General features: G+C 40.2%; 1 protein-coding gene across 1 annotated transcript in view; it reads left to right on the forward strand.

Moving 5' to 3' along the window:
• The window catches only part of FRAS1 (Fraser extracellular matrix complex subunit 1), a 534,366-nt gene that overhangs the window by 6,276 nt on the left and 500,674 nt on the right, over nucleotides 1-27,416 (forward strand). The window contains 1 exon segment of the mRNA XM_059887796.1: nucleotides 2,008-2,039. Within this exon segment, the coding sequence (XP_059743779.1) occupies nucleotides 2,008-2,039 (32 nt within the window).

Here is a 27,416-nt window from a genome sequence, read left to right on the forward strand (position 1 = left end):
ACTCATTTCTGCAGCTGCCTTTTGGGTAGAGCTGTTGTGTTGCAGGAAAGCCTTCAGAGGCCAAGGCTTATTTCTTTCAGAGTTGTACATCCTGCAGCAACCCAAATTGAGTTAACTCCTTTTCCTAATGATAGAATTTATCAGGAGTTACACATAGTTTTGACTTCAGTATCTAGCAGATATTTGGCTTAACGAAGTGTGTTTGTGGGGCCCCACTCACTGCCATTTTATTTTTTCATGGTACAAAGAATTTATAACATTTGTCCAAATTTCCAGAAATGGACTTTGATATGAATACTTGGATACTTCCTAAGATACCTGATACCTTTTGGAGGTTTGAAAGGATAGTGGCTTTTGAAGGGTAGTGCTGTGGAAGAGGGTAATAAAATTATTTGAGGAAGGTTTTATCTAAAGGTTAAATTTTGTTAAATTGTACCTAAGTGATGATCTTTATGTTTAACTTTTAAATGTCAGAAGTTATTAAATAAGTATGTGTTTTAAGAATTGAATTGTGTTGATATGTATTTATTTACCTATATACGATTATTTAGTGGCTCAGACAGTAAAGCATCGGCCTGCAATGTGGGAGACCTGGGTTCGATCCCTGGCTTGGGAAGATCCCCTGGAGAAGAAAATGGCAACCTACTTCAGTACTCTTGCCTGGAAAATTCCATGGACAGAGGAGCCTTGAAGGCTACAATCCATGGGGTGGCAAATAGTCGGACACGACTGAATGGCTTCACTTCACTTCATACAATTATTTTGGAGAAAGAAATGGCAACCCACTCCAGTATTCTTGCCTGGGAAATTCCATGGACAGAGGAGCCTAGCAGGCTACAGTCTATGGGGTTGCAAAGGAGTCGGACATAACTTAGTGACTAAGCATATGTTTATTTTATATATATATCCACATGCCACATGATTATTTTATAAATGGATCTATATCCATATATATGTGTATATATCCTTATGATATACTGTAGACTTACGTAGTCTTTGGAATAGGATTTCTTAAAAGAAAAGTAAGTTACTTAGGAAGAATTTCCCCTCGAGGTTTTATCTCAATTTATTCTTATTTGAATGTCAAGGGCACAAAAGTCATTTCAGTAAATTTGCCCATAGAGATCTTTGATTCAAAGCCCAAGTGTAAATAATAATTTCATTTTCTTTGAATATTATTCTTCATTCCATTATTAGTAGATAATGTAGACCAGTCCTAACTTCATGAGAAGTTAATAGTATTGAGACTTTTTCACTGATGTGTTGGAGGCCAGGCCCTGTAGTAAAATGTGTCCTTTGCTTGTTGGCCATCCAAGTGTGGCACATTGTAAGGGTATGCTCTTGGTGTGTGTATGTTATTTCAATCTGCTTTGAAACGTGTTTCTGAGCTAGTAGCTGTTTGCACACTGCTGCATGTTTATAGGTTAAATCAACACCTGTTGTGCTGTTCAAAAATCGTTTTAGAAAAAGAATAATCATGTGGGCTGGAAAGCTTCATGAAGGAGATGGGATCAAGTTCAAGGAACTTGATTAGACCAAATGCATCTCCTGCAGGAAACGAAAATGAGTAAAGGCTTTGACAATATGAAAGTATTACCATGGGATCCTAAGTTGGCCTCTTGGGTTGGACTGGAGAATTTGTGTAAGCAAAGAAAGGCCAAGAAGCCTGGATCAGTTAACTGGGACTGGATTATGGAGGCTTTGCTGATTTGTCATATCGGAAAATGCACACTGTATGTATCACATGTCGTTGTAAACACAGTTATTTTAAAATTCAAACAAGAAGCTTCAACATTGCTTTCCCTCATGTGTGTCCTAGAAATATTGTTTTAGTGTTTGGGGTTATTTTCCCAAGGGAAGAATCCTCAAGCTTTTAAGACTTTGGAGAAAGCAGAGTTTGCCGATTATGACGCATGTAGATGCAGTCTTTGTGTTAAGTTGGCCAGAGCTATGCCTATTGGTCTGTTATGCATCTCTTTTAATTCTTGTTTTGTTTTTCTCCCACAGGTGCTTGTGTCTATCAGGGTTCCTTGTTGGCGGTAGGTCATTCCTCATATATTTGACTTATTTCTTATGAATGTGAAATACTTGATTGAGGTTACTGAGTGAGGTGACCCTGTCATTGTAAAATATGTTTATTTTCCTTCTTGGTTTGATGATTATCCCTCATCCTGGCACAATCATGCTCAATTACTTAATACCTTTTCCAGAGTGAATTAGTTCCATTCAGATGCTCAGGTATTGGAAGAGAAATTCAGACACCCAACACGATTTGCATTCCATGGCTGTCTCGTGTGTTTTTTCAATCAGAGAGAAAATTAGGTCCCATTCTCTTGTCAGATATGAACTAGGGCACAACTTCTTTATCTCGCTGTTGCATTTTGAGTCCCCCCTCCAAAAAAATGTATGATTATTGAGTACAATGTGGAGGATCCTGATCATTGCTTTGCATTATACATTTAAGTGTTGTAAACAACAAACAAATTAACATTATATCTCTGAACCTTTGCCATGTAGAGTAGAATTGATTTTGAATCTAACATCAGAATGACTTGTGGGGAAAGCTGATGCAAGATTCCTGCATTTCTTTTCATTAATAGTGTACTGTGGTGCATAACAGTATGTTAATGCCTTATTGAAAAGACCGTCTACACTCCATCAACTCTAATAAATGGTGTGACAAGTCATTCTTCACCACTTTTTTATTTTAGTTTAATAAATGCTGTAATAAAAAAAAGAACTCAAATGGTTAGAAAGGGTTTGCTCATTTACATCCCAACCCGCTATTGACATGTGTGATACTAATATGTCATCTTGAATTATCCTTGTGGAATTGGAATAAATGAGAAATATTTGAAATATCTGAGAGTCTAGATAATTGTAGATGTTCACAGTAATATTCTTGAATCTGAACTTTATGTAATAGAATTACTGCTCTGGAGATTTATGAGCATTTTCCTTCCTTATATTTTTCTATAAAGAATCAGGAGAAAGCCATTTTCCACTCTCTTTTCCATTCCATACCCTTAAAAGCCTACTTTTCCTTTGGTTTATTCTTTAGTACATTTTAAGAAGCATTTTAAAAATAAAGTGCTATAAAGTATATCATCAGTTTGGGGGAGCTGTAGAGATAGTTTGTCCATTTTAATACAAAGGAAATTACTTGTTGTATACAGTGCTTCGTAGCTTTTCAGTATATTTTCATAGCTATCAATCATCTACCTGATACATACAGTGGCTCAGTTACATAGACAGGCCACATGTTATTTTATGCCCTCCCTCTTTTTAATGAAGAACCAAGAGTGAGAGAGACAGAGATCTGCTAAAGGTAATTGACCTTGAAGGAGTGGACCAGAATAAAACAACCTGACTTTTTCTGGTTGTTCCTCCTGAATCTGAAGACAGTGTCCCGACTACCTTCTGTGTTTGATGCGGCAGCGTGGTAGTGTACATTTGAATATGACTGTAGCAAGTACAGGGAGAGGTCAGTTCGGTTGGATCAAGTTAAGGGAGTGGTCACCAGCACACCTGTGACCCTTCCAGTTGTCTTCTTTACTTACCAAGACTTCGGTGTGTTTGTTCCTATATGTCCCCAAGCCTGGTATACTTACGATTGTGGTTATGCAGCTCAGTGAGAAAGACAATACATTTGCTGCAATAATAAAGGTTATTATTCAACAAATATCTATGGAGTGACACCCCTGGACCTGCTATTCTAGGCACTGGGAATGCATCTGGGAACAAGCAATATCAGATTAATGCTAAGAGGGAAAACAGTATAAGGAGAGGGGAGAGATGGAAAAGGCTAAATAGGGGACAAGGGTGGCCTCTTGAAATAAGGGGACAGGAAATGGCTCCCTGAGGAAGTAAGGTGACATTTGAAGAAAGACCTGAGGGGCACGGTAAGAGCTACCCCCTTGGACGTCTGGGAAAAGAGAATTCCTGAGCAGGGAACAGTGAGTGTAAAGGCTGAAGCAGGAGCTTGTTTGGCCGTTTGAAGATGCGCGTGGGGGTCATTGTGGATGGAGCATGTGACCCAGGGGAGTGTGGCAGGAGATGAGGTCCGGGAGGTGGGCGGTGACCGCACAGTGGGTCCTTGCATGGATGTTAGCTTGTCCTTTCAATCCGTGGGTGAGCCACTGGAGGAGCTAAGAGCAGAGGAATGACAAAACCTGACTTACCGTTTAATTAAACTGCTGGGGTGGGAATATGAAAAGAAATAGCATTTGTTTCTAGGGAAACTATATAGTTGAATACTTTAAGAGGTGAGTTGCTGAAAACTTGCTGTCAAATTAAGGGTGAGAGAAACAATTTAAAAAGATTGGGGGAAAAACATAAAAGTCCAGAGAGATTCTGGTTTGGGTTTATTTGCAACCGTGTGAAGTCGTTTTTCCATTTTAAAGAACTTCAGGACTTGAGGCTGGCAGGGAGGTTGGTGCATTGTGGCCACAGCCAATTGTCTGCTTAATTCATTGCTGTTCTCACCACACAGGCTGGTCTTGAAGAAAAGCACTGTACCTGCATCAGTGAAATTGAATGAATATGCATTTATGTATTTTTAATTTAAAATCCAGACTTAAGAACTTTTATATACTGTTTAAGCAACTCCTTGGGTGAGAGGATTTCTGTGGTAAGAGGCATGGCGTTTGGGAGCTGGCTGTGAGGATGGTGGTATGGAATTCTGAGTAAAGCTGGTGCTTTGCCATTTTTAACCAGATCCTCTTTCCATTTCTGGTTACTTACCGGCAATGAGGGTGACCTGGGTTTGATCCCTAAATTCACAGTCCCAAACTCTGTGAATTCTACCTGTGTGCCTTTTAGACCTGGGAGTGACTTCAGAGATCATGTAGTCCAGACTCTCCATTTATAGTTGGGGGAGCTGGGACAGGGCTGTGAAGTTCTTGCACTTCTTTCGTTTCTCAGGTGTGTGTTGTGTGTTAGTCGCTCAGTTGTGTCCGACTCTTTGTGACCCCATAGACTGTAGCCCATAAGTCTCCTCTGTGCATGGAATTCTCCAGGCAGAAATACTGGAGTGGGTTGCCATTCCCTTTTCCAGGGGATCTTCCCAACCCAGGGATTGAACCCTGGCCTCCAGCATTGCAGGCAGATTCTTTACTGTCTGAGCCACCAGGGAAGCTCATTTCTCAGGTGCTGTGCTTAGTTGCTCAGTCGTGTCTGACTCTTTGTGACCCCATGGACTGTATCCTGCCAGGCTCTTCTGTCCATGGGGATTCTCCAGGCAAGAATACTGGAATGGGTTGCCATGCCCTTCTCCAGGGGATCTTCCCAACCCAGGGATCAAACCTAGGTCTCCCTCACTGTCGGTAAGTAACCAGAAATGGAAAGTGGATCTGGTTTAAAATGGCAAAGCACTAGCTTTACTCAGAATTCCATGAAACATACCAAGCAAATGAGGACACGGATCCAAGCACTGGCTGCTGATTGCTCACTCTCAGCCTGTCTTGTGAGTATTCCTTCCCCTGGTATGGTTCCTATCTCATCATTAGTTGCCTTGGAAGTGGCCATATAGACTGGAATATTCATGATACTTATAGTCTGACAGACCTTAAAAAAGTGATTTTAAATCTAAGTACAGTTGATTTACAATGTTGTGTTAGTTTCAGGTATATATCAAAGTGATTCAGTTACGTGTCTGTGTGTATGTATATATATCTTTCTCAGATACTTTTCTTTTTTTAATATAAATTTATTTATTTTAATTGGAGGCTATTATTTTACAATATTGTATTGGTTTCATTTTAGATTATTACAAGATATTTATATACTTACCCTTGAGATATAGGAGGTCCTTGTTGGTATCTATTTCATATATAGTATTGTGTGTATGTTAATCCCAAACTACTAGTTTATCCCTCCCCCACTTTGGTAACCATAAATTTGTTTTCTGTGTCTTCAAGTCTATTTCAGTTTTGTTTATTGGTTGCGCTGAGTCTTTGTTGCTGCACGTGGACTTTCTCTAGTTGAGATAAGGAGGGCTACTCTTTAGCTGCGGTGAGTGGGCTTCTCATTGTGATGGCTTCACATTGTGGAGCATGGACTCTAGACTGCTCAGACTCAGTGGTTGTGGCATGTGGGGTTAGTTGCCTGGTGGCATGTGGAATCTGCATGGGACAAAGACTGAACCTGTGTCCCCTGCATTGGCAGGTGGATTCTTAACCACTGGACCACCGGGGAAGTCCCTCTATTTCCATTTTGTAAATAAGTTGATTTGTTTCATTTTTTTAAGATTCCACGTATAAGTGATATCATATAATATTTGTTTTTCTCTGTCTGACTTCACTTAGTGTGATCATCTCTAGGTCCATTTATGTTGCTGCAAATGTCACTATTTCATTCTTTTTTATGGCTGCATAATATCCCATTGTATATACATGTTGCTGCTGCTGCTGCTAAGTCACTTCAGTCGTGTCTGACTCTGTGCGACCCCATAGACGGCAGCCCACCAGGCTCCCTCATCCCTGGGATTCTCCAGGCAAGAACAATGGAGTGGGTTGCCATTGCCTTCTCCAATGCATGAAAGTGAAAAGTGAAAGTGAAGCTGCTCAGTCGTGTCTGACTCTTAGCGACCCCATGGACTGCAGCCCACCAGGCTCCTCCATCCATGGGATTTTCCAGGCAAGAGTACTGGAGTGGGGTGCCATTGCCTTCTCCGATATCAAAGCAAGGTCTGTCAAGAAAAACTCTAATTTGAAAAGATATGTGTACCCCACTGTCCATAGCAGCACTGTTTAACACATGTAACACATGCTACATCTTCTTTATTCATCTGTTTATGGACATTTAGGTTGGTTCCACGTCTTGGCTATTGTAAACAGTGCTGCTATGGACAGTGGGGTACATGTATCTTTTCAAATTAGAGTTTTTGCTGACAGACCTTGCTTTGATTCTTCCTCGTCGGCTACAAACCAGCTATGTGACCAAGTTACATAACTTTCCTGAATCTCCATTGCTTCCTGTATGAAGTGGGGATATATAGAGCCTTTCCTGAATGATTTTGTAAAGAAGATAATGTGGGGAAGACACCCAGATGCAGTAGTTGGCATGTAATTTTCTGCAATAACAAAATTCCTCTTTATGAACCAAGAAGGAGAGGAAAGAAAGTTAATCAGCACCTGCTATGTATTTCACACTTTCAACAATCCCAGGAAACAGGCATTGTCTTTACAGATAAGGAACCTGAGTCTCAGAAAGTCTTAAGTCACTTGTTCCAAATCACACACAGCTAGTCGGCGCTTGACAGAGAACATGTTCCAACCCAGGTCTGACCCTAGAGCCATTTCACTGAGCATGCTGTTTCTCGCAGCCAGGCCAGCCTGCTTGTTGTCTCTAAGCACAACTGGCTTATTTTGCTTTCAGCCCCGTGTGCCCAGCCCCTCCCTGCTGCACCTGTCATGCAGTTGTCTCTGCCAGTCTCTGGCCTGACCTCCTGCAAAAGCCAGCTGTCCCTGGCTAACCCCTTCCCAATTAGCGGAGGCTCTCCCGCACTGAGTGATGAGTGAAAGATGCTTAGTCGTGCCCGACTCTTGCAACCCCATGGGCTGTAGCCCTCCAGGCTCCTCTGTCCATGGAATTCTCCAGGCAACAATACTGGAGTGGGTAGCCATTCCCTTCTCCAGGGAATCTTCTGACCCAAGAATTGAACCTGGGTCTCCTGCATTGCAGGCAGATATTTTTCCCATCTGAGCCACCAGGAAAGCCCAGCTGTGCTAAATTCACCACTCGAAGCAAGGTGGGTTTATCAGTCCGTCTTAATGTGTAGTACATGCTGTATTATATATGTGTATCCACACAAATCTCAACTTTTGGTGGGATAATGTGTGGTGTTACCCAACTTTTGACAGCTCTGAGGACTCATGGGGACACTTTGCAGTGATTAGGTTCTAAGCCCCATGTAGCCATTTCTCAGTAATGTACTGACCTCAGCTGTATCTTCTTTTTATGACTGTCTTCCTTCCTTTCTCTTCTTTCCATTCCTCAGGTTAGAAAATACCCAAGAAGGTCCTCTACCTTTAGAAACACTGCATAGTCTATTTTGAGGTATTTTTCTTACCTCACAGTATCCCTGCAGTCCTGCACTGTCTGGACTTTCTCCAAAGTCAGCTGCAGTGGGAGAGAGAGTGTGGTTGAATTAAATCAGGGATCTGTCAGAGGGAAACTCTCTACTTAATATGTTTACCTGTGACAGGGCATCATGTGTGAGGAGGACAATAGATTTTCTTTCAAAGTTTTCACCTATCTCTTGGTCTTTTCCATCTGTTACTGAGTAAAAAGAATTTCACTTTCCTTTGGCATCACCATGGCCAAACATCTTCATAGATTCTTCCTGAGGGTGGATGGTTGGACTCTCCAGTTTTTATATCTGTAAAATGGAGACAAACAATTCACTTCACAGGATTGTTGCAAAGGTTAAAGGAGATCAGCATGAAGCACTTAACCCAGTGCTTGTGACTTTTGATAAAGTTTTTGTTGCGTAGTTGCTTAGTTGTGTCCAACTCTTTGTGATCCCATGGACTGTAGCCTGCCAGGCTTCTCTGTCCATGGGATTCTCCAGGCAAGAATACTGGAGTGGGTTGCCATATCCTTCTTCAAGGGATCTACCTGGCCCAGGGATCAAACCCATGTCTTCTACATTGGCAGGCAGATTTTTCACCATGGAGCCACCAGGGAAACCCACAATAAAGGTGAGAAATGGCAGTCAGTCTGTAACCACTCCTTATGGTGAGCACTGAGGAAAAGCACAAGATACTAGCCCCAGATAGCTGAGATGCAAATGAAAGGAATGATTTCAGTGCCCAGACTCTTACATCTTCCCATACATAAAAAAGTGCTAACTTCCTTAACTTGAGATATATGGTTTTCTTTAATTCTCAGAAATACTTTTGGTGTTCAGATTACCTGCTCTTTGTTGCAAACATCTATATAACCTGACTCCTCCCCTTTGCTCCTTGGAGCAGTTCTCTTAGGGTCACTTGAGATGCTGTCTCCTGGGCTTGAAGTCCTAAAAATTCCTCCTAAATAAAACAGAACTCCCAACCTTTAGGTGGTGACTATTTTTTAAGTTGACAAAGGTTAGCTCCTATTATTGTTGCTGTGAAGCAGTTTACACTTAGCAAAGGTGGACACAACTGTTCTTCTTCCTCAGATGAACAGTGTTGAGTGTCGGGATTTTCTTCCTTGGAATCCTTTTCCTCACAAATGCTGGCAAAGTTAATCATGAGGCATCAACTTGTAGCACATTTGAAAGGAGGAAAAAGTTTTCAAGAACAATGAAAACTGTGGAGTAGTTAGTGTATTCAGTTCAGTTCAGTTCAGTCGCTCAGTCGTGTCCAACTCTTTGCGACCCCATGAATCACGGCACGCCAGGCCTCCCTGTCCATCACCAACCCCCGGAGTTCACTGAGACCCACATCCATCAAGTCAGTGATGCCATCCAGCCATCTCATCCTCTGTCGTCCCCTTCTCCTCCTGCCCCCAATCCCTCTCAGCATCAGTCTTTTCCAATGAGTCAACTCTTCACATCAGGTGGCCAAAGTATTGGAGTTTCAGCTTTAGCATCATTCCTTCCAAAGAACACACAGGACTGATCTCCTTCAGAATAGACTGGTTGGATCTCCTTGCAGTCCAAGGGACTCTCAAGAGTCTTCTCCAACACCACGGTTCAAAAGCATCAATTCTTCAGCACTCAGCCTTCTTCACAGTCCAACTCTCACATCCATACATGACCACTGGAAAAACCATAGCCTTGACTAAGACGGACCTTTGTTGGCAAAGTAATGTCTCTGCTTTTGAATATGCTCTCTAGGTTGGTCATAACTTTCCTTCCAAGGAGTAAGCGTCTTTTAATTTCATGGCTGCAGTCACCATCTGCAGTGATTTTGGAATTAATGAAATTAAAAGTTAGTGTATTAATGCATAGTATAACACAGTGACTGGATCCAGACTTTGGAGTTTAAATCTTGGTTCTGCTACTACTTGCTGTCTGGTCTCAGCTCTGATACTTTAAATGGCTGAGTCTCAATTTCATTGTCTATATAAGAATATTCCTCATGGGGCTGGTGTGAGGATTACCTGAGAGCATACTTATGAAAGAACCCAGAACTGTGCTTGGCAAGAACGGATGCTCACATCATCTAGGTGACAACAAGATGTCGGAGTGGAAATGACTGTGTGATAGAAGCCAGAGTGTCTTAGTTCAGGTCCTGGCTCTGCAATTACTGGCTGTGTAGTATTGAGTAAGTCACCTGAATGAAATGAAGTCTCAGTTTCTATGAGACCCTCTCCAAGATTCCTTAGCACAGTGCCATCCAATAGAACACTCTGTGCTGATGGGAATGTCCCAGAGCTGCACCCTCCAGTACGGTGGCCGCAAACCACATGTGGCTGTTGAGCATTTGAAGTGTGGCTAGTGACACTGAAGAATGGGATTTTAAATTTTGCTTAATGTTATTCAAATGAAATTAATGAAATGAAATGAATGAAATTCAAATGACCACACATGATTCATGACTACTGTATTGGACTGTGCAGTGTTAGAACTTTAAAATTCTTAACTTATAGTACTCCAGCTTGAATTTTAGTCTCATGGATGGTTCTCACCCTGGGTGAAGGCTTGCTGTTGTGTTGTTATTAGTTTGAGAAAGGTCACAAAACTTGTTAGAGCCCCTGAGATTGTTATTTGTTTGTTTACATCATTATTTTATAAATATATACATATGTGTGTAATTATTACAGCACTGCTCTCGCCATATGGCTTGATATATTTTCTTGAATAAAAGAAAAAGGAGTGGAGTTACAACTGAGCCTTCATCTGCAATCAGTCCTATATATTCTGGTAATTTTTTCCAGCTTTATTAGGTATAATTGATAAATAAAAGTTGTATATATTTAAGATGTACAACTTGACTATCTGATATGTGTATGCAGTGTGAAGTAATCACCACAATCAATGTAATAAAGATATCTGTCAGCTTAGTCACCCCTTCCTTCCTCCCTTCCATCTTCCCTCCCTCTCTTCCTTCCTTCTATAGTGAGAACACTTCAGATCTACCTTCTTATCAACTTCCAAGTATATAATTTCATATTGTTAATTATAATCACATTGGTCCACATTTGTCATCTTGAGTAAGTGAAGTCCTGTGCATGCATGTGTGCTAAGTCACTTCAGTCATGTCTGACTCTTTGTGACCCCATCGGCTCCTCTGTCCATGGGATTCTCCAGGCAAGAATACTGAAGTGGGTTGCCATGCCCTTCTCCAGGGGTTCTTCCCAACCCAGGGACTGAACCCGCATCTCTTATTTCTCCTGCATTGCCAAGCGGCTTCTTTACCACTGGCGCCACCTGGGAAGTCCAAGTGAAACCTTGTATCCCTTGACTAACCTCTTCCCTTTTTCTCTTCCTCCCTCCAGCTGCTAACCCTCTACTTTCTATTCTATGAGTGTAACTATTTTAGATTCCACCCATAAATGCAGTCACGCCATATTTGTCTTTCTGCATCTGGTTTATTTCACTTAGCATAATGTCCTTCAGGTTCACTTGCATTGTTGTGAAAGGAGGATTTCATTCTTTTTTAAGACTGAATAATATTGCATGGCAACCCACTCCAGTATTCTTGCCTGGAGAATCCCATGGACTGAGGAGCCTGGCGGATTACAGTCCATAGAGTTGCACAGAGTCAGACCAGACTGAAGCAACTTAGCAATATTCCATTATCAATATTATATTTTCTTTATCCATTCTTTTGTTGATAGGTATTTGGATTGGTTATTGGGAATAATGCTGGGAAGAATAAGGGAATGCAGATCTCTTCAAGATCCTGATTTCATTTTTTGGCTATAAATCCAGAACTGGGATTGCTACATCATAAAGTAGTTCTATTTTCATTTTTTTTAGGACCCTCCGTACTATTTTCCATAATGGTTACACCAATTTATGTTCTCACCAACAGTGTGTAAGGGTTCCCTTTTCTCCACGTCCTTTCCAACACTTGTTATCTTTTATCTTTTTATCATAGGCAGTTTAACAGGTTTGAGGTCCTATTTCATTGTAGTTATAATTTCCTTCTATTATAGATTTTACAAAATATTTTTGGTGTTTTGTCAATGTCTGATGTATTTGTGGGAGTGTTATCCACTGTATATGGTGGTGAAAAAAATCGAAGTCTGTAAGTCTTGTTGATCAGGATTAAGGAGGGTTCGAGAAGACCAGGAGAGCTCTTCAGTGCTAGTGTCATTTAAAAAACTTGATGTAGCATAATTTTCTTTTATTCGGAAGTGTAACACAAAAGAGGTTGACCATAGAGATGAAAATGTCTTAGACTTTTGTTTGTGCTGGTATTCATCAACATGCTCAAGAATTTTCATGGAGAAGAGAAATGAGAATTTGGAAGCTTTCTCTATTAAGTACTCAGCTTCCTCCTGCCCCCCCACACTTAGTAAATCTGTAATTATTCTGAGGTAAAAACTTAATTTTTTTTAATAGAAAATTAACAGCACGTCGTTACTGTGTTATGTGCTGAAATGAAATTTAAAAAATAATGAGAGTCCTTTAACTAGAGATACTCAAGTGGAGGCTGGATAGCCTGTGTCATAAATGAGATAGTGCTGCTTTGGTCTCAGCTCAGTTGCTTAGTCGTTCAGTTGTGCCCCCATGGACTGTATCATGTCAGGCTTCCCTGTCCATCACCAACTCCCAGCTTGCTCAAACTCATGTCCATTGAGTCAATGATGCCATCCGACCATCTCATCCTGTCATCCCCTTTTCCTCCTGCCTTCAATCTTTCCCAGTGTCTGGGTCTTTTCAATGCGTCCATTCTTTGCATCAGGTGGCCAAAGTATTGGAGTTTCAGCTTCAACATCAGTCCTTCCAATGAATATTCAGGACTGATTTCCTTTAGGATGGACTGGTTGGATCTCCTTGCAGTCCAAGGGACTCTCAAGAATCTTCTCCAACACCACAGTTCAAAAACATCAATTCTTCAGTACTCAGCTTTCTTTATGGTTCAACTCTCACATTCATACGTGACTACTGGAAAAGCCATAGCTTTGACTAGACTGCCCTTTGTTGGGAAAGTAATGTCTCTGTTTTTTAATATGCTGTCTAGCTTGATCATAGGTTTTCTTCCAAGGAGCAAGTGTCTGTTAATTTCATGGCTGCAGTCACCATCTCTAGTGATTTTGGAGCCCCCCCAAATAAAGTCTGTTACTATTTCCATTATTTCCCCATCTATTTGCCATGAAGTGATGGGACCGGATGCCATGATTTTAGTTTTCTGAATGTTGAGTTTTAAGCCGAGCCAACTTTTTCACTCTCCTCTTTCACTTTCATCAAGAGGCTCTTTAGTTCTTCACTTTCTGCCATAAGGGTGGTGTTGTCTGCATATCTGAGGTTATTGATATTTCTCCCAGCAGTCTTGATTCCAGCTTGTGATTAGTCCAGCCCAGCATTGCACATGATGTACTCTGCATGTAAGTTAAATAAGCAGGGTGACAATATACAGCCTCGACATACTCCTTTCCTGATTTGGAACCAGTTTATTGTTCCATGTCCCGTTCTGACTGGCTTCATCTCAGTTCAGTACAGTTCAGTTGCTCAGTCGTGTCCGACTCTTTGCAACCCCATGAATTGCAGCACGCCAGGCCTCCGTGTCCATCACAAACTCCTGGAGTTCACTCAAACTCATGTGCATTGAGTCGATGATGCCATCCAGCCATCTCATCCTCTGTCGTCCCCTTTTCCTCCTGCCCTCAATCCCTCCCAGCATCAGGGTCTTTTCCAATGAGTCAACTCTTCAAATGAGGTGGCCAAAGTATTGGAGTTTCAGCCTCAGCATCATTCCTTCCAAAGAAATCCCAGGGCTGATCTCCTTCAGAATGGACTGGTTGGATCTCCTTGCAGTCCAAGGGACTCTCAAGAGTCTTCTCCAACACCACAGTTCAAAAGCATCAATTCTTCGGCGCTCAGCTTTCTTCACAGACTGGCTTGGTCTAGATGACTTCCAAAAGCCTTTCTAACTTGGGTTCTGACTTGTGTGAATTGAAGATTAGAGCTGTGTGTTTCTGCCGTAAGGAAGCGCTTGTAGGGGTGAGAAAATTTCCCGATCCCAGAGCCGACAATGACGGGCTTTTCCCTGCATGCCTTCAAAAGGACCTACTTTGTACCCTTGGGTACCAGGTGTTGAGGACTGGGCTCTAGGTGCCTCAGATGATTCTTTTTATTCTATTCTTCTTCTTTGTTAAAAATTTGGCCACATTACGTGGCCAAACCCAAGGTTTGGCAGGTTCGAACCCAAGGCACCTGCATTGGAAACTTGGAGTTTTAACCACTGGACCACCAGGGAAGTTCCTCATTTTTTCCTTTGCTGGGTTTTTATAAATTGTCCACCATAATCAGATGTGGAGATTCATATCTTCTGAGAATAATTGTGAGAGAACTCATACAAGAGATTTTGTGCTTTTATTGATGAATAATCCATATGCATTTTGAGTTTTATTCATATTCTTGTGGTAGGAACAGATGTTTTAAGTTAACAAACACATTTCTTATGCTTTTGAATTTCGAAGATGCAGCTGAGCTTGGAAGCCATATTAATTTGTTCAGAATGTGGTAGTGTGATCGTATATCTCAATTTTCTGCTCAGATCATACATTTCCCACACCTTTTTTTAAAGTTTGTGTCATTTTTACTACAATTGCCTAGTACCTCATTTTCTTTTTTTCTTCATTTGTCTGTTTATAAATACAAAATATATACATGTACATGTTTATTTTATACATAGGACAAAATAGATATGCATATGTATAGGTACCCTAGAAAACAACTGTCACTCATTTATAACACCTTATGGTGTTATCTCATTATTGTTATTTTTAAAGCTGTCTGCCTAGTACGGGAAAAGATAATATATAAATATTAAATGATAATTATGAGTTAAGCAAGCTTATGTTTTCTTGGAGTATGAGTGGCAAATGTCTAAAGAAAATTTTACTTTGAAAGTCGCATATGGATGGCATTCTGCTTCTGTGATAGGAAGGGACACTTAAATATAAAGTCAGCATAAAACAATTTTAAAAAATCCGAGCAGTTTTATGTAAAATAAGTCCATAGCCACTGGTATGCCAGCTAAATTATTTTTAGTCATGATTTCTTAGTTTCCCAGAGTTTATAAACAAAATGAAAGGAAGAAGGAAAGGGAAAAGCTTTCCTAGTAAGAAACAGTTTATTGTTAGTACCCAGAAGACGCTTGAGTTTGGGCCATGACCTGTGAGTTCTTTCCTGACAGCTCCCAAGATTGGTTATTTATTAAATTTATGTTATTCCTTTCTTCCAAAGGGAAATTGGGTGGGTGTGGGAGGGGCTGGGGAGAGGAGGGAGGGTGTCTACACAGGAGAGCAGATTTCATAGTTCCTTGAACCTTACATTCTTGAAATGGTTTTATGAGTAGGAGAGAATTATTAACAGAGATACTTATTCTGTGCTCTTACTGTACTTAGTTTCCTTCTAATCCAGTGGAAACTTTATCTAAAAGATGACAGAAGAGAAGCAAAAGAAACTCTAACCTGACATCAGTGGCATGGGAGAACCCTCTCCCTCTCATATTTACCATTGGTATGCGTGGTAATAGTAGTAAGGCTTCCCTGGTGGCTCAGATGGCCACCTGCAATGCAGGAGACCAGGGTTTGATCCCTGGGTTGGAAAGATCCCTGGAGAATTCCATGGACAGAGGAGCCTGGAGGGTTTTAGTCCATGGGGTCACAAAGAGTGAGTTTTGACTGAGAGACTAGGCATGCATATGTAGTAGTAGTGATCTACCTGGATTGCAGATATTTATCAATTAATTTCCAAGTACTAAAAGATATGAGTTACAGACCCTGGATTCTCCTTTGCCCTGCTGGCAAAGTCCTATTTTTTTTTTTTTTTTCTATTTTCCAGCCCTTCCCCACTTGTGTAAATGCTAGTTGCAAGCTAGTTAGGAAGTTTATGTTTCCTTGCCAGGATTGGCTTACGAGTGAGTATAAGACCTAGTTGTGGCTAGTGAGATGTTCAGGGAAGTCTTGGGTGCTTGAAGAACGCTAAAGAGTTCCTTTTCCCCTCCAGTTCTGAAACAAAGAATGAATATAGAAAGTAAAAATAACCACCATAAAAGTTTTTTAATCAATGAAATGAAGGTAGAGAGTATAATTTTAATTCTGTCTCTCTTTAAAAAAAATTTTTTTTTTAAATCTTTTTAAATTTGTTTTAAATCTTACAATATAGTACCTGGAAAAGTAGAGTTGTATAGTACAATAGTTGGCATACAGGGGCTGGCATTGAGTGAACAGGCAGGAAGAGTTTCTGATGGAGGAAGGAGAGGAGGTGAGAGATGGCAGAGCTGGAGGACCGTCAGCAATAGGAGACAGTGGGCATAGCTTTCATTTCTGAGTCAAATAGGCCTTCTGATTCTGAACCCCCACAATCCCCCACAAACCCCCGACTAGGCACCACAGACAAAGCTTTGCTGAGGCAGCTTCCTCATGTAGAAGGTCTGCTTAAGTGCGAATGATTGCTTCAAGAAGCAGAGGAAAACTTATGCTCTTGGTTGAAAGATTTGCTTCCTAGAAGAGGAAGGAAGACAAAACTGAGTTAAGCATGCCCAGTTACTCTGTTAAATTTACTAGTCAGATAGATCATGCCATTTTCCCAGTGATAAGAAAGCCCTGGAGTTACTCACAAAAAGGAAACCGTGGGAGAAGGAATTCTTTATTAATGAGAAATTTTATTTTATAATTATTAATTTAAATTTCTTTTTTTTTCTGGAGGAGGTTTGGCTTTTTAAATTTTATTGATTGATAAACTGAAGTGTAGTTGATTTTATATTAGTTGTGGTATTGGAGAAGACTCTTGAGAGTCTCATGGACTGCAAGGAGTCCAGTCCATCCTAAAGGAGATCAGTCCTGGGTGTTCATTGGAAGGACTGATGTTGAAGCTGAAACTCCAATTCTTTGGCCACCTGATGTGAAAAGCTGACTCATTTGAAAAGACCCTGATGCTGGGAAAGATTGAAGGCAGGAGGAGAAGGGGATGACAGAGGATGAGATGGTTGGATGGCATCACCAACTTGATGGAGATGAGTTTGTGTAGACTCCGGGAATTGGTGATGGACAGGGAGGCCTGGTGTCTTGAAGAGTTGGACACAACTGATCCACTGAACTGAACAAAGTAATTATATATATATATCTATATGTATATGTATGTATATATATATATAATTTTTATTTTTTTGGCTGTGCCAAGCAGCATGTGGGATCTTAGTTTCCCAACCAGGGGTTGAAACTGTGCCACCTGAATTGGAAGTGTAGACTCTTACTCTTAACTAGATCACCAGGGAAGACTCAATATTTTTATGGCTTATACCCCATTTAAAGTAATTGCAAAATGATGGCTATGTTTCCCTGTGCTATACCATATATCCTTGTTGCTTATCTATTTTATACATAGTGGTTTTTATCTCTTAATCCCAAACCCCTATCTTGCCCCTACCACTTCCTTCCCACTAGTATCCCCTAGTTTGTTTTCTGTGTCTATGGGACTTTTTAAGTTTTTTTAGATTTTTAAGATTACATGTATCAGTGGTAATGTACAGTATTGGTCTTTCTCCATCTGATTTATTTCACTAAGCATAATACTTTCTAGGTCCATCCATGTTGTTGCAAATGGGAGAATTCTACTCTTTACAGCTGAGTAATATTCCACTGTATATATGTTTAAATCTTCTTTATGCATTTATCTGTTGATGGACATTTGTGTTGCTTCCATATGTTCAGTTCAGTCGCTCGGTCGTATCTGATTCTTTGTAACCCCACTGACGGCAGCACACCAGGCTTCCCTGTCCATTACCAACACCTGGAGCTTACTCAGACTCATGTCCATTGAGTCACCGATGCCATCCAACCATCTCATCCTCTGTCAGCCCCTTTTCCTCCTGCCTTCAATCTTTCCCAGCATTAGGGTCTTTTGTAGTGAGTCAGCTCTTTGCATCAGGTGGCCAAAGTATTAGTTTCAGCTTCAGCTTCAGCATCAGTCCTTCCAATGAATATTCAGGACTGATTTCCTTTAGGATGGACTGGTTGGATCTCCTTGCAGTCCAAGGGACTCTCAAGAATCTTCTCCAACACCACAGTTCAAGAGCATCAATTCTTCAGTGCTCAGCTTTCCTTATAGCTCAATTCTCATATTTGTACGTGACTACTGGAAAAACCATGGCCTTGACTAGATGGGCCTTTGTTGACAAAGTAATGTCTCTTTTTTAAACTGCTCTCTAGGCTGATCATAGCTTTCCTTCCAAGGAGCAAGCATCTTTTAATTTCATGGCTGCAGTCACCATCTGCTGATTTTGGAGCCCAGAAAAATAAAGTCTGTTACTGTTTCCATTGTTTTCCCATCTATTTGCCATGAAGTGATGGGACTGGATGCCATGATCTTAGTTTTTTGAATGTTGAGTTTTAAGCCAACTTTTACACTCTCCTCTTTCACTTTCATCAAGAGGCTCTTTAGTTCTTCACTTTCTGCCATAAGGGTGGTGTCATCTGCATATCTGAGGTTATTGATATTTCTCCCGGCAATCTTGATTCCAGCTTGTGCTTCTTCTATTTCAGCGTTTCTCATGATGTACTCTGCATATAAGTTAAATAAGCAGGGTGACAGTAGACAGCCTTGACGTACTCTTTTCCTGATTTGAACCAGTCTGTTGTTCCATGTCCAGTTCTAATTGTTGCTTCTTGACCTGCATGCACATTTCTCAGGAGGCAGGTCACGTAGTCTGGTATTCCCATCTCTTTCAAAATTTTCCACAGTTTGTTGTGATCCACACAGTCAAAGGCTTTGGCGTAGTCAATAAAGCAGAAGTAGATGTTTTTCTGGAACTCTTGCTTTTTTGATGATCCAGCAGATGTTGGCAATTTGATCTCTGGTTCCTCTGCCTTTTCTAAATCCAGCTTGAACATCTGGAAGTTCATGGTTCATGTACTGTTGAAGCCTGGCTTGGAGAATTTTGAGCATTACTTTGCTAGCGTGTGAGATGAATGCAATTATTTGGTAGTTTGAACATTTTTGGGCATTGCCTTTTTTTGTTATTGGAATGAAAACTGAGCTTTTCCATATATTGGCTTCCATTTATTGGCTATTGTAAAAATAATGCTATTCTAAACATTGAAGTGCATGTATCTTTTTGAATTAGTGTCTTCTTTTTTCTTTAATGTATTCCCAGGAGTGGAATTCCTGGATCATATGGTAGTTCTATTTTTACTTTTTTGAGGAACCTCCCTACTGTTTTCCACAGTGGCTGCACCAATTTATATGCCCACCAACAGTTTGGAAGGGTTCCCTTTTCTCCATATCCTTGCCAATATTTAGTTGTTGACTTTTTGATGATCTGACAGGTGTTATCTAGATGATGCCTAGTTAATTAGGTGATAGCTAATTGTGGTTTTGATTTGTATTTCTCTAATAATTAGTGATATTGAGCATCTTCTAATGTGCCTATTAGCCATCTGTCTACATTCATCGGTAGAATGTCTGTTCAGATCTTTTGCCGGTTTTTAAATCCAGTTTTGTTTTTTTTTTTTTTTGATGTTGAGTTGTGTGATTGTTTATATGTTTTGAATATTAGCCCCTTATGGGTCATACCATTTGCAAATATTTTCTCCCATGTTAATGGGAAATTCTAAAACTTAGTCTCTGAACATTGGCATGTGGAGATGTGATCCTTGGAGCTCCTCCAATTAGGTCTTCCTAATCCTTGCAGCCATTAGACTACCTAGCCAGCACATGCATGGAGGAAAAGGATGGAAAGAATTTGGTTTCTTGAAGAGTTTGGTTGTTGATCTGCTGAGTTAAGCAGCACAGGAACTGATCTTTCTGGGGAATTGTTACACGAGTTAAGAAATTCCCTCGTTGCTTGCTGCTGCTGCTAAGTCGCTTCAGTCGTGTCTGACTCTGTGCAACCCCATAGACCGCAGCCCCGCCGTCCCTGGGATTCTCCAGGCAAGAGCACTGGAGTGGGTTGCCATTTTCTTCTCCAATGCATGAAAGTAAAAAGTGAAAGTGAGTTGTTCAGTTGTGTCCGACTCTTAGCGACCCCATGGACTGCAGCCCACCAGGCTCCTCCGTCCATGGGATTTTACAGGCAAGAGTACTGGAGTGGTGTGCCATTGCCTTCTCCCTCATTGCTTAAGCCAGTTTAAGTCGGATTTTATGGTTAGTGGCTGAAAACATTCTAACTGATATCCTACAGTCAGATACTGAACGCAGTTGAAAACACTTTGGGATCAGTGTGATTGAGTGCAGCCGCATAGTTAAGGGTGTGAGCTTTAAATCCAGACTTCCTAACTTGGAGTCTGGGCTCTTGACTGTTATTCAGCCTTGGGCTACTTATTTCATCTTCAAGTTGGAGATTTTTTAAAAATTAATTTTTAAAGGAGTATGGTTGGTTTACAGTGTTGTTTGTTTCAGGCATACAGTACTGAGAATACTGTTATTAATGGTGGACATCACTTTTCATCTTGGCCTGCAAATATGGGTCAGTTTAGAATTGGAAGAGATGAGAGAAAAGCCCTTTGATAGAGGATCAGTGTAAATAAAAGCACGAATGGCAAAGACAGTCCGGTTTGAGTAAAGTGTGAAAAATGATGGGATAAAATACCGCAGAGGGATTTTTCAACTCCAAATCACAGAGGGCTTGGAATAAAGCATGTGAATTACATTCTGTAGACCAATTGGGACCCTTTGAAATGGAAACCATTTGCTCTTGAATTCTGACTCTGTTACTAGAAACTGATTGTTGTGCTGTTGGAAGTGAGAAACCATGGCACCATCCTCTGCCATGGTTCTCCCTCTTCTCATCCTCGTCAGAGTCCAGATGTGGTTGCCCTGTTGAGCGTTGGAGAGGTGTGAGTGGCTCCATGTAACTGGTCATCATTGCTGGAAAAAAAGATGAGTGTACCGATGTACTCCAAACAGTAAGTTGATACTGTTACATTCATTATTAGGTCAGCAAAAATGGGTACATCTTGGATTATGTGAAATGAAACTTCCTATTAGTAGGCATTAATCCACTCCTTTAATATTGATGCTTATAATGATTCTCCCTGAGGTGGTGGTGGAATCTTTCTCCTTCTTTAGTCAGCATTTCTTATTTCTACTTCACAACTTGCAAAGATTAAATTATGTTCCAGATAGTAGTAAGATAAATAAAGTACATTTTAGGGGCTTCCCAGATGGCACAGTGGTAAAGAACCCACCTGCCGATGCAGGAGACGCAAGAAACATGGGTTCAATCCCTGGGTTGGAAAGTTCTCCTGGAGTAGGAAATGGCAACCCACTCCAATATTCTTGCCTGGAGAATCCCATGGATGGAGGAGCCTGGTGGGCTCCAGTCCATGGGGCTGCAAAGAACTGGACATGACTGAATCCACACGTGGGCACACGCAAACATACACAAAGTACATTTTATTGTATTAAAGTTTTTCAAACGGAAACCTTATTTTATTTATCCAAACCCTAGGATTTGAAGAGTATAATTTTTCTCCTGTGCTGGACAATAGAACTTACTAGCTTTTGTTTGCTTTTAGAATTTTATCAGACTTATCATTCCTATGTTTAAAATATGTCATTTTAAAAAAAGATTAACTGTGATAAGATACTTTTAAAAATTGTTGGAACTCTGGAAAAATATGAACTGCTAGAAACAATTCTTAATAGTTTGACTTAGGAGAAGAGAGGGAGATTTTATGGGAATAAGATAACTCAAGTGCTTACAAAAAGGAGAGAAACACATATTTCTTTAGTAGAATGAATTAAGCTGTTGAAGATAAAGCACCTTTTTATATTTCTTACTCTGTTTCACTGATGACTTGGAAGAAAAACTTTAATAATAAAAGGCAGGAGATAAATATAAAGCATAATAAAAGAAATTCTGTGAGCATCAAGGCATGTGAACTCCTGTAAGATGTTTTTATTCAAACTATTAGGGTCAAGAATACTTAATAAGTAAGCTTGTATCTTGAAAACTAAGAATTCTGTTTTTTTGTACTATAAATAAATTATTGAGCTAGGAACAACATAAAGAGAATAAATAATAGTATTTTGTAAAAAACCAAACCACAGACCTCAGAATATTATCTTAACTTTTGAGAATGATAACTTTGTTTTTTGGTTTTTCTAAATGAGAATGGCCATTAATATGTTTTAATATAATATTAATTATATTAAAAGTACTATTAGTTTGTTCTAAGGAAAAGAAGCCAGTTGTTGTTGTTCAGTCACCGAGTTGTGTCCAACTCTGTGATCCCATGGACTGCAGCACGTCAGGCTTCCCCGTCCCTCACCATCTCCTTAAGTCTGCCCAAGTTTATGTCCATTGCATCAGTGATGCCATTCAGCCATCTCATCCTCTGACGTCCTCTTCTCCTTCTGCCTTCAGTCTTTTCCAGCATCAGGGACTTTTCCAATGAGTCGTCTGTTCGCATCGGGTGACCAAATTACTGGAGCTTCAGCCTCATCATCAGTCCTTTGAATGAGTAATCAGGGTTGACTTCCCTTAAGATTGACTGCTTTGATCTTGCTGTCCAAGGCACTCTCGGGAGTCTTCTCCAGCACCACAGTTTGAAGGCATCAATTCTTTGGTGCTCTGCCTTCTTTGCCGTTCAGCTTTCATAACTGTACGTGACCACTGGAAAGACCATAGTCTTGACTATATGGACCTTTGTCAGCAGAGTAATGTCTCTGCTTTTCAACACGCTGTGTAGGTTTGTCATAGTTTTCCTGCCAAGAAGCAATTGCCTTCACATTTCATGGCTGCAGGAGGAGGAAATAGCAAACTACCCCAGTATACTTGCCATGAGAACCTCATGAATCGTATAGAAAGACAAAAAGAAGTCAGATAAATATACAGTATAAAAGAAGGGAAAGGTATTAATTTCAGTTATTCCATACATAAGCAAAAGTAATGATTGCTAAATATTAGGTGAATTTATTGTAGAGCTTTTTTTTTTAAAGTGTGTGTGGTGAGTTGTGGGTGCTTAATAAAAACAAGCATCACAATATGCATATTTTGGGTCACTTTTAAAAATTTAATACTATGTAATGCATATCTTTATGTCAATATATATCAATCTATATCATAAATCCATCATGTGTACACTGTAAGTTATTTTAGCCATCCCTATTGATTGGTATTCATATTCAAATATATTAGTATTATAAGCAGCCCTGTGATTAATATTCTCGTAACAATTTTTAGTTATTTTCTGAGGGTAAATTCCTTAGAAATACAGTTTTTGAGCCACATGATATATACATTTCATTCTTTTTGTGACTGAGTAGTCCACTTTATATAAAGCAGATAAAATGGAATATATGTATACCCACACACACATATATATATGTTTATATTACATCTTTTTAGCCATTCACTTGTTGACGGATGCTTAGATTGTTTCCATGTCTTGGGCTATTGTAGATTGTTCTGCTATCAATGTTGAAGTGAATGTATCTTTTTGAATTAGAGTTTCATCTTTTCTAGATTAGTGCAAAGAAATAGAGGAAAACAATAGAATGGGAAAGACTAGAGATCTCTTCAAGAAAATTAGAGATACCAAGCGAACATTTCATGCAAAGATGGCCTCAATAAAGGACAGAAATGGTATGGACCTAACAGAAGCAGAAGATCTTAAGAAGAGGTGGCAAGAATACGCAGAAGAACTGTACAAAAAAAATCTTCATGACCTAGATAATCATGATGGTGTGATCACTCACCTAGAGCCAAACATTCTGGAATGTGAAGTCAAGTGGGCCTTAGGAAGCATCACTATGAACAAAACTAGTGGAGGTGATGGAATTCCAGTTGAGCTCTTTCAAATCCTGAAAGATGATGCTGTGAAAGTGCTGCACTCAATATGCCAGCAAATTTGGAAAACTCAGCAGTGGCCACAGGCCTGGAAAAGGTCAGTTTTCATTCCAATCCCAAAGAATGCTCAGACTATCACACAGTTGCACTCATCTCACACACTAGTAAAGTAATGCTCAAAATTCTACAAGCCAGGCTTCAGCAATATGTGAACCGTGAACTTCCAGGTGTTCAAACTGGTTTTAGAAAAGGCAGAGGAACCAGAGATCAAATTGCCAACATCTGCTGGATCATCAAAAAAGCAAGAGGGTTCCAGAAAAACATCTATTGCTGCTTTATTGACTATGCTAAAGCCTTTGACTGTGTGGATCACAATAAACTGTGGAAAATTCTGAAAGAAATGGGAAAACCTGACCACCTGATCTACCTCTTGTTGATCTACCTCTAACCTGACCACCTGATCTACCTCTAACAACAGTTAGAACTGGACATGGAACAACAGACTGGTTCCAAATAGGAAAAGGAGTATGTCAAGGCTGTATATTGTCACCCTGCTTATTTAACTTCTATGCAGAGTACATCATGAGAAACGCTGGGCTGGAAGAAGCACAAGCTGGAATCAAGATTGCCAGGAGAAATATCAATAACCTCAGATATGCAGATGACACCACCCTTTTGGCAGAAAATGAAGAACTAAAGAGCCTCTTGATGAAAGTGAAAGAGGAGAGTGAAGAAGTTGGCTTAAAGCTCAACATTCAGAAAAATAAGATCATGGCATCTGGTCCCATCACTTCATGGCAAATAGATGGGGAAACAATGGAAACAGTGGCTGACTTTAATTTCTGGGCTCCAAAATCATTGCAGATGGTGACTCTTACTCCTTGTAAAGTTATGACCAACATAGACAGCATATTAAAAAGCAGAGACATTACTTTGTCCACAAAGATCCGTCTAGTCAAGGGTATGGTTTTTCCAGTAGTCATGTATGGATGTGAGAATTGGACTATAAAGAAAGCTGAGCACCGAAGAATTGATGCTTTTGAACTGTGGTGTTGGAGAAGACTCTTGAGAGTCCATTGGACTGCAAGGAAATCCAACCAGTCCATCCTAAAAGAGATCAGTCCTGGGTGTCATTGGAAGGACTGATATTGAAGCTGAAACTCCAGTATGTTGGCCACCTGATGTGAAGAGCTGACTCATTTGAAAAGACCCTAATGCTGGGGAGGATTGAAGGCAGGAGGAGAAGGGGATGACAGAGGATGAGATGGTTAAATGGCATCACCGACTCAATGGACATGAGTTTTTGGGTGGACTCCAGGAGTTGGTGATGGACAGGGAGGCCTCGCGTGCTGTGGTTCATGTGGTCGCAAAGAGCTGGACACGACTGAGCAATTGAACTGAACTGAACTTTTCTAGATATATGCTCAGGAGTACAATCATGTGGTAGCTCTCATTTTAGTTTTTTTTTTTTTTTAAAAACCTCCGTATTATTTTCCAAAGTGGCTGCACCAACTTTGTAGGAGGGTACCCTTTTTTCCACATCCTTGCCAGCCTTTAGTATTTGTACAGTTTTTGATGATAGTCTTGAATGGTGTATTTTTAAAGACTGATGGAAAATATTGATAAATTTGAGAAAAATTCAAAAAATATCTAATAATGTAAAACTAAAAAAATCCAAAATAGAATAAAGATTTTTAAAGAACTAGTGTATAAAGGATTACTTAGTACTTAAAAAGTGAAAGTGAAAGTGAACTCACTCAGTCGTGTCCGACTCTGCGACGCCATGGACTGTAGCCTACCAGGATCCTCCGTCCATGGGATTTTCCAGGCAAGAATTATGGAGTGTGTTGCCATTTCCTTCTCTAGGGGATCTTCCCGACCCAGGGATCAAACCTGGGTCTCCTACATTGTAGGCAGATGCTTTACCGTCTGAGCTACCAGGGAAGCTAGTACTGAAAAATAATGCATGCAAATATTTAAGAGTATCTTAAATATTTTAGGAATTTAACTGGCTAAAAATAAGAATACAGAATTCACATAAGAGAACTGATGCTGAAGCTGAAGGTCCAATACTTTGACCACCTGATGCAAAGAGCCAAAATATTGGAAAAGACCCCGATTCTGGGAAAGACTGAAGGCAAAAGGAGAAGGAGATGACAGAGGATGAGATGGTTGGATGGCATCACCGACTCAATGGACATGAGTTTGAACAAACTCCAAGAGATAGTGAAGGACTGGGAAGCCTGGTGTGCTACAGTCCATGGGGTTGTGAAGAGTTAGACACGAGTTAATGACTGAACCACAAAAACAATAATTAGAGAAAATACAAGTAGCAAACAAATATATTAAGAAGAATCATTGTTAGTAATGAGGTAAAAACTAAACCCATAATGGGACATCACCTTACACCTACTAGAAAAAAATTTAACTGATCAAATCCAGTTTTGATGAGACTTCTGGGAATTTTCCCTACGGAATTAATTTAGAAGAAAAATTATACATAAAGAAGTATTATTTATAAACTAAGAATTTATCTAAACGTCTGTATTACAGGAGTGGTTGAGTATATCATCATAGATTAAGTTGACATGGGACATTATACAGCCATTAAGATAATAGATGTGAAGAGCATCTAACCATGTAGACACATTTATGAGGTAATGTTAAGTGAAAGGCAGAGTACTCAATTCACACCTCATGATTAAAACCACTCTAAAAAACATGCCTTTCTGTGATTGGAGTCTGATAAAATGGGAAAACTCATTTTATATCAAAAGTTGAAGGAGAAAGCTTATAAAGTAGGGGGTTTGGAGTCAGAGAAGAGAAAAGATAGAAGTTATGAGAATGAAGAAACAGGAGATGGAGACAAGAAAGGATAAATGGTTGGAGTGGGATCAGACAGGCAGGGAGCCCCCAAACAAGGTTCTTTTTCTAAAATGGAAGCAAAGTAGGAGAAGGCATATGAAAAGTACTTTATTTAGGACTCAGTGTAAGTGATGGAAACTCAATTTAAACTGGCGTAAGCAAAGCCTGTGACCTGTGGCTCCCTTAACCCAAGCGTTTAGCTTCAGGGGGTGTGTCCCTTTGCTCGTGTGACACACCTGTCTCATCTGTGCACTGCTCTTGGTTGGCACTATCTCAAGGCAGTCTCTTTGTGGGGGCAACATTGGTTTACTTAGTTCAAATAGCTCTTATTCACAGAGAGCCCCTTTCTGGAGTGATATCGCCAGTCAGAATTCTAGAAAAATCCCTGCTTGGTCCGGCTTGAATCAAGGATTGTACCCTCAGGTATAATCATATCCTCACTGGGGAAGAAGAAAGCTTATGATTTACCAACATTACCAAGCAGAGGAGGGCAGTTTAACAATGAAAGCATGCTGGCCAAAGAGACAGAAACAGATATTCTCCATAAGGATAAATAGACATTAAGAGGCTGTGTGGCTAAGTCTTAAGTGAGAGCTACCATCTGCTTGATTGACCCAATCAGCGAGGCTAGAGCAAGTATCACTGGATCCA

This window comes from Bos taurus, chromosome 6, assembly GCF_002263795.3.
Source record: "Bos taurus isolate L1 Dominette 01449 registration number 42190680 breed Hereford chromosome 6, ARS-UCD2.0, whole genome shotgun sequence".
Taxonomy (NCBI): Eukaryota; Metazoa; Chordata; class Mammalia; order Artiodactyla; family Bovidae; genus Bos; species Bos taurus.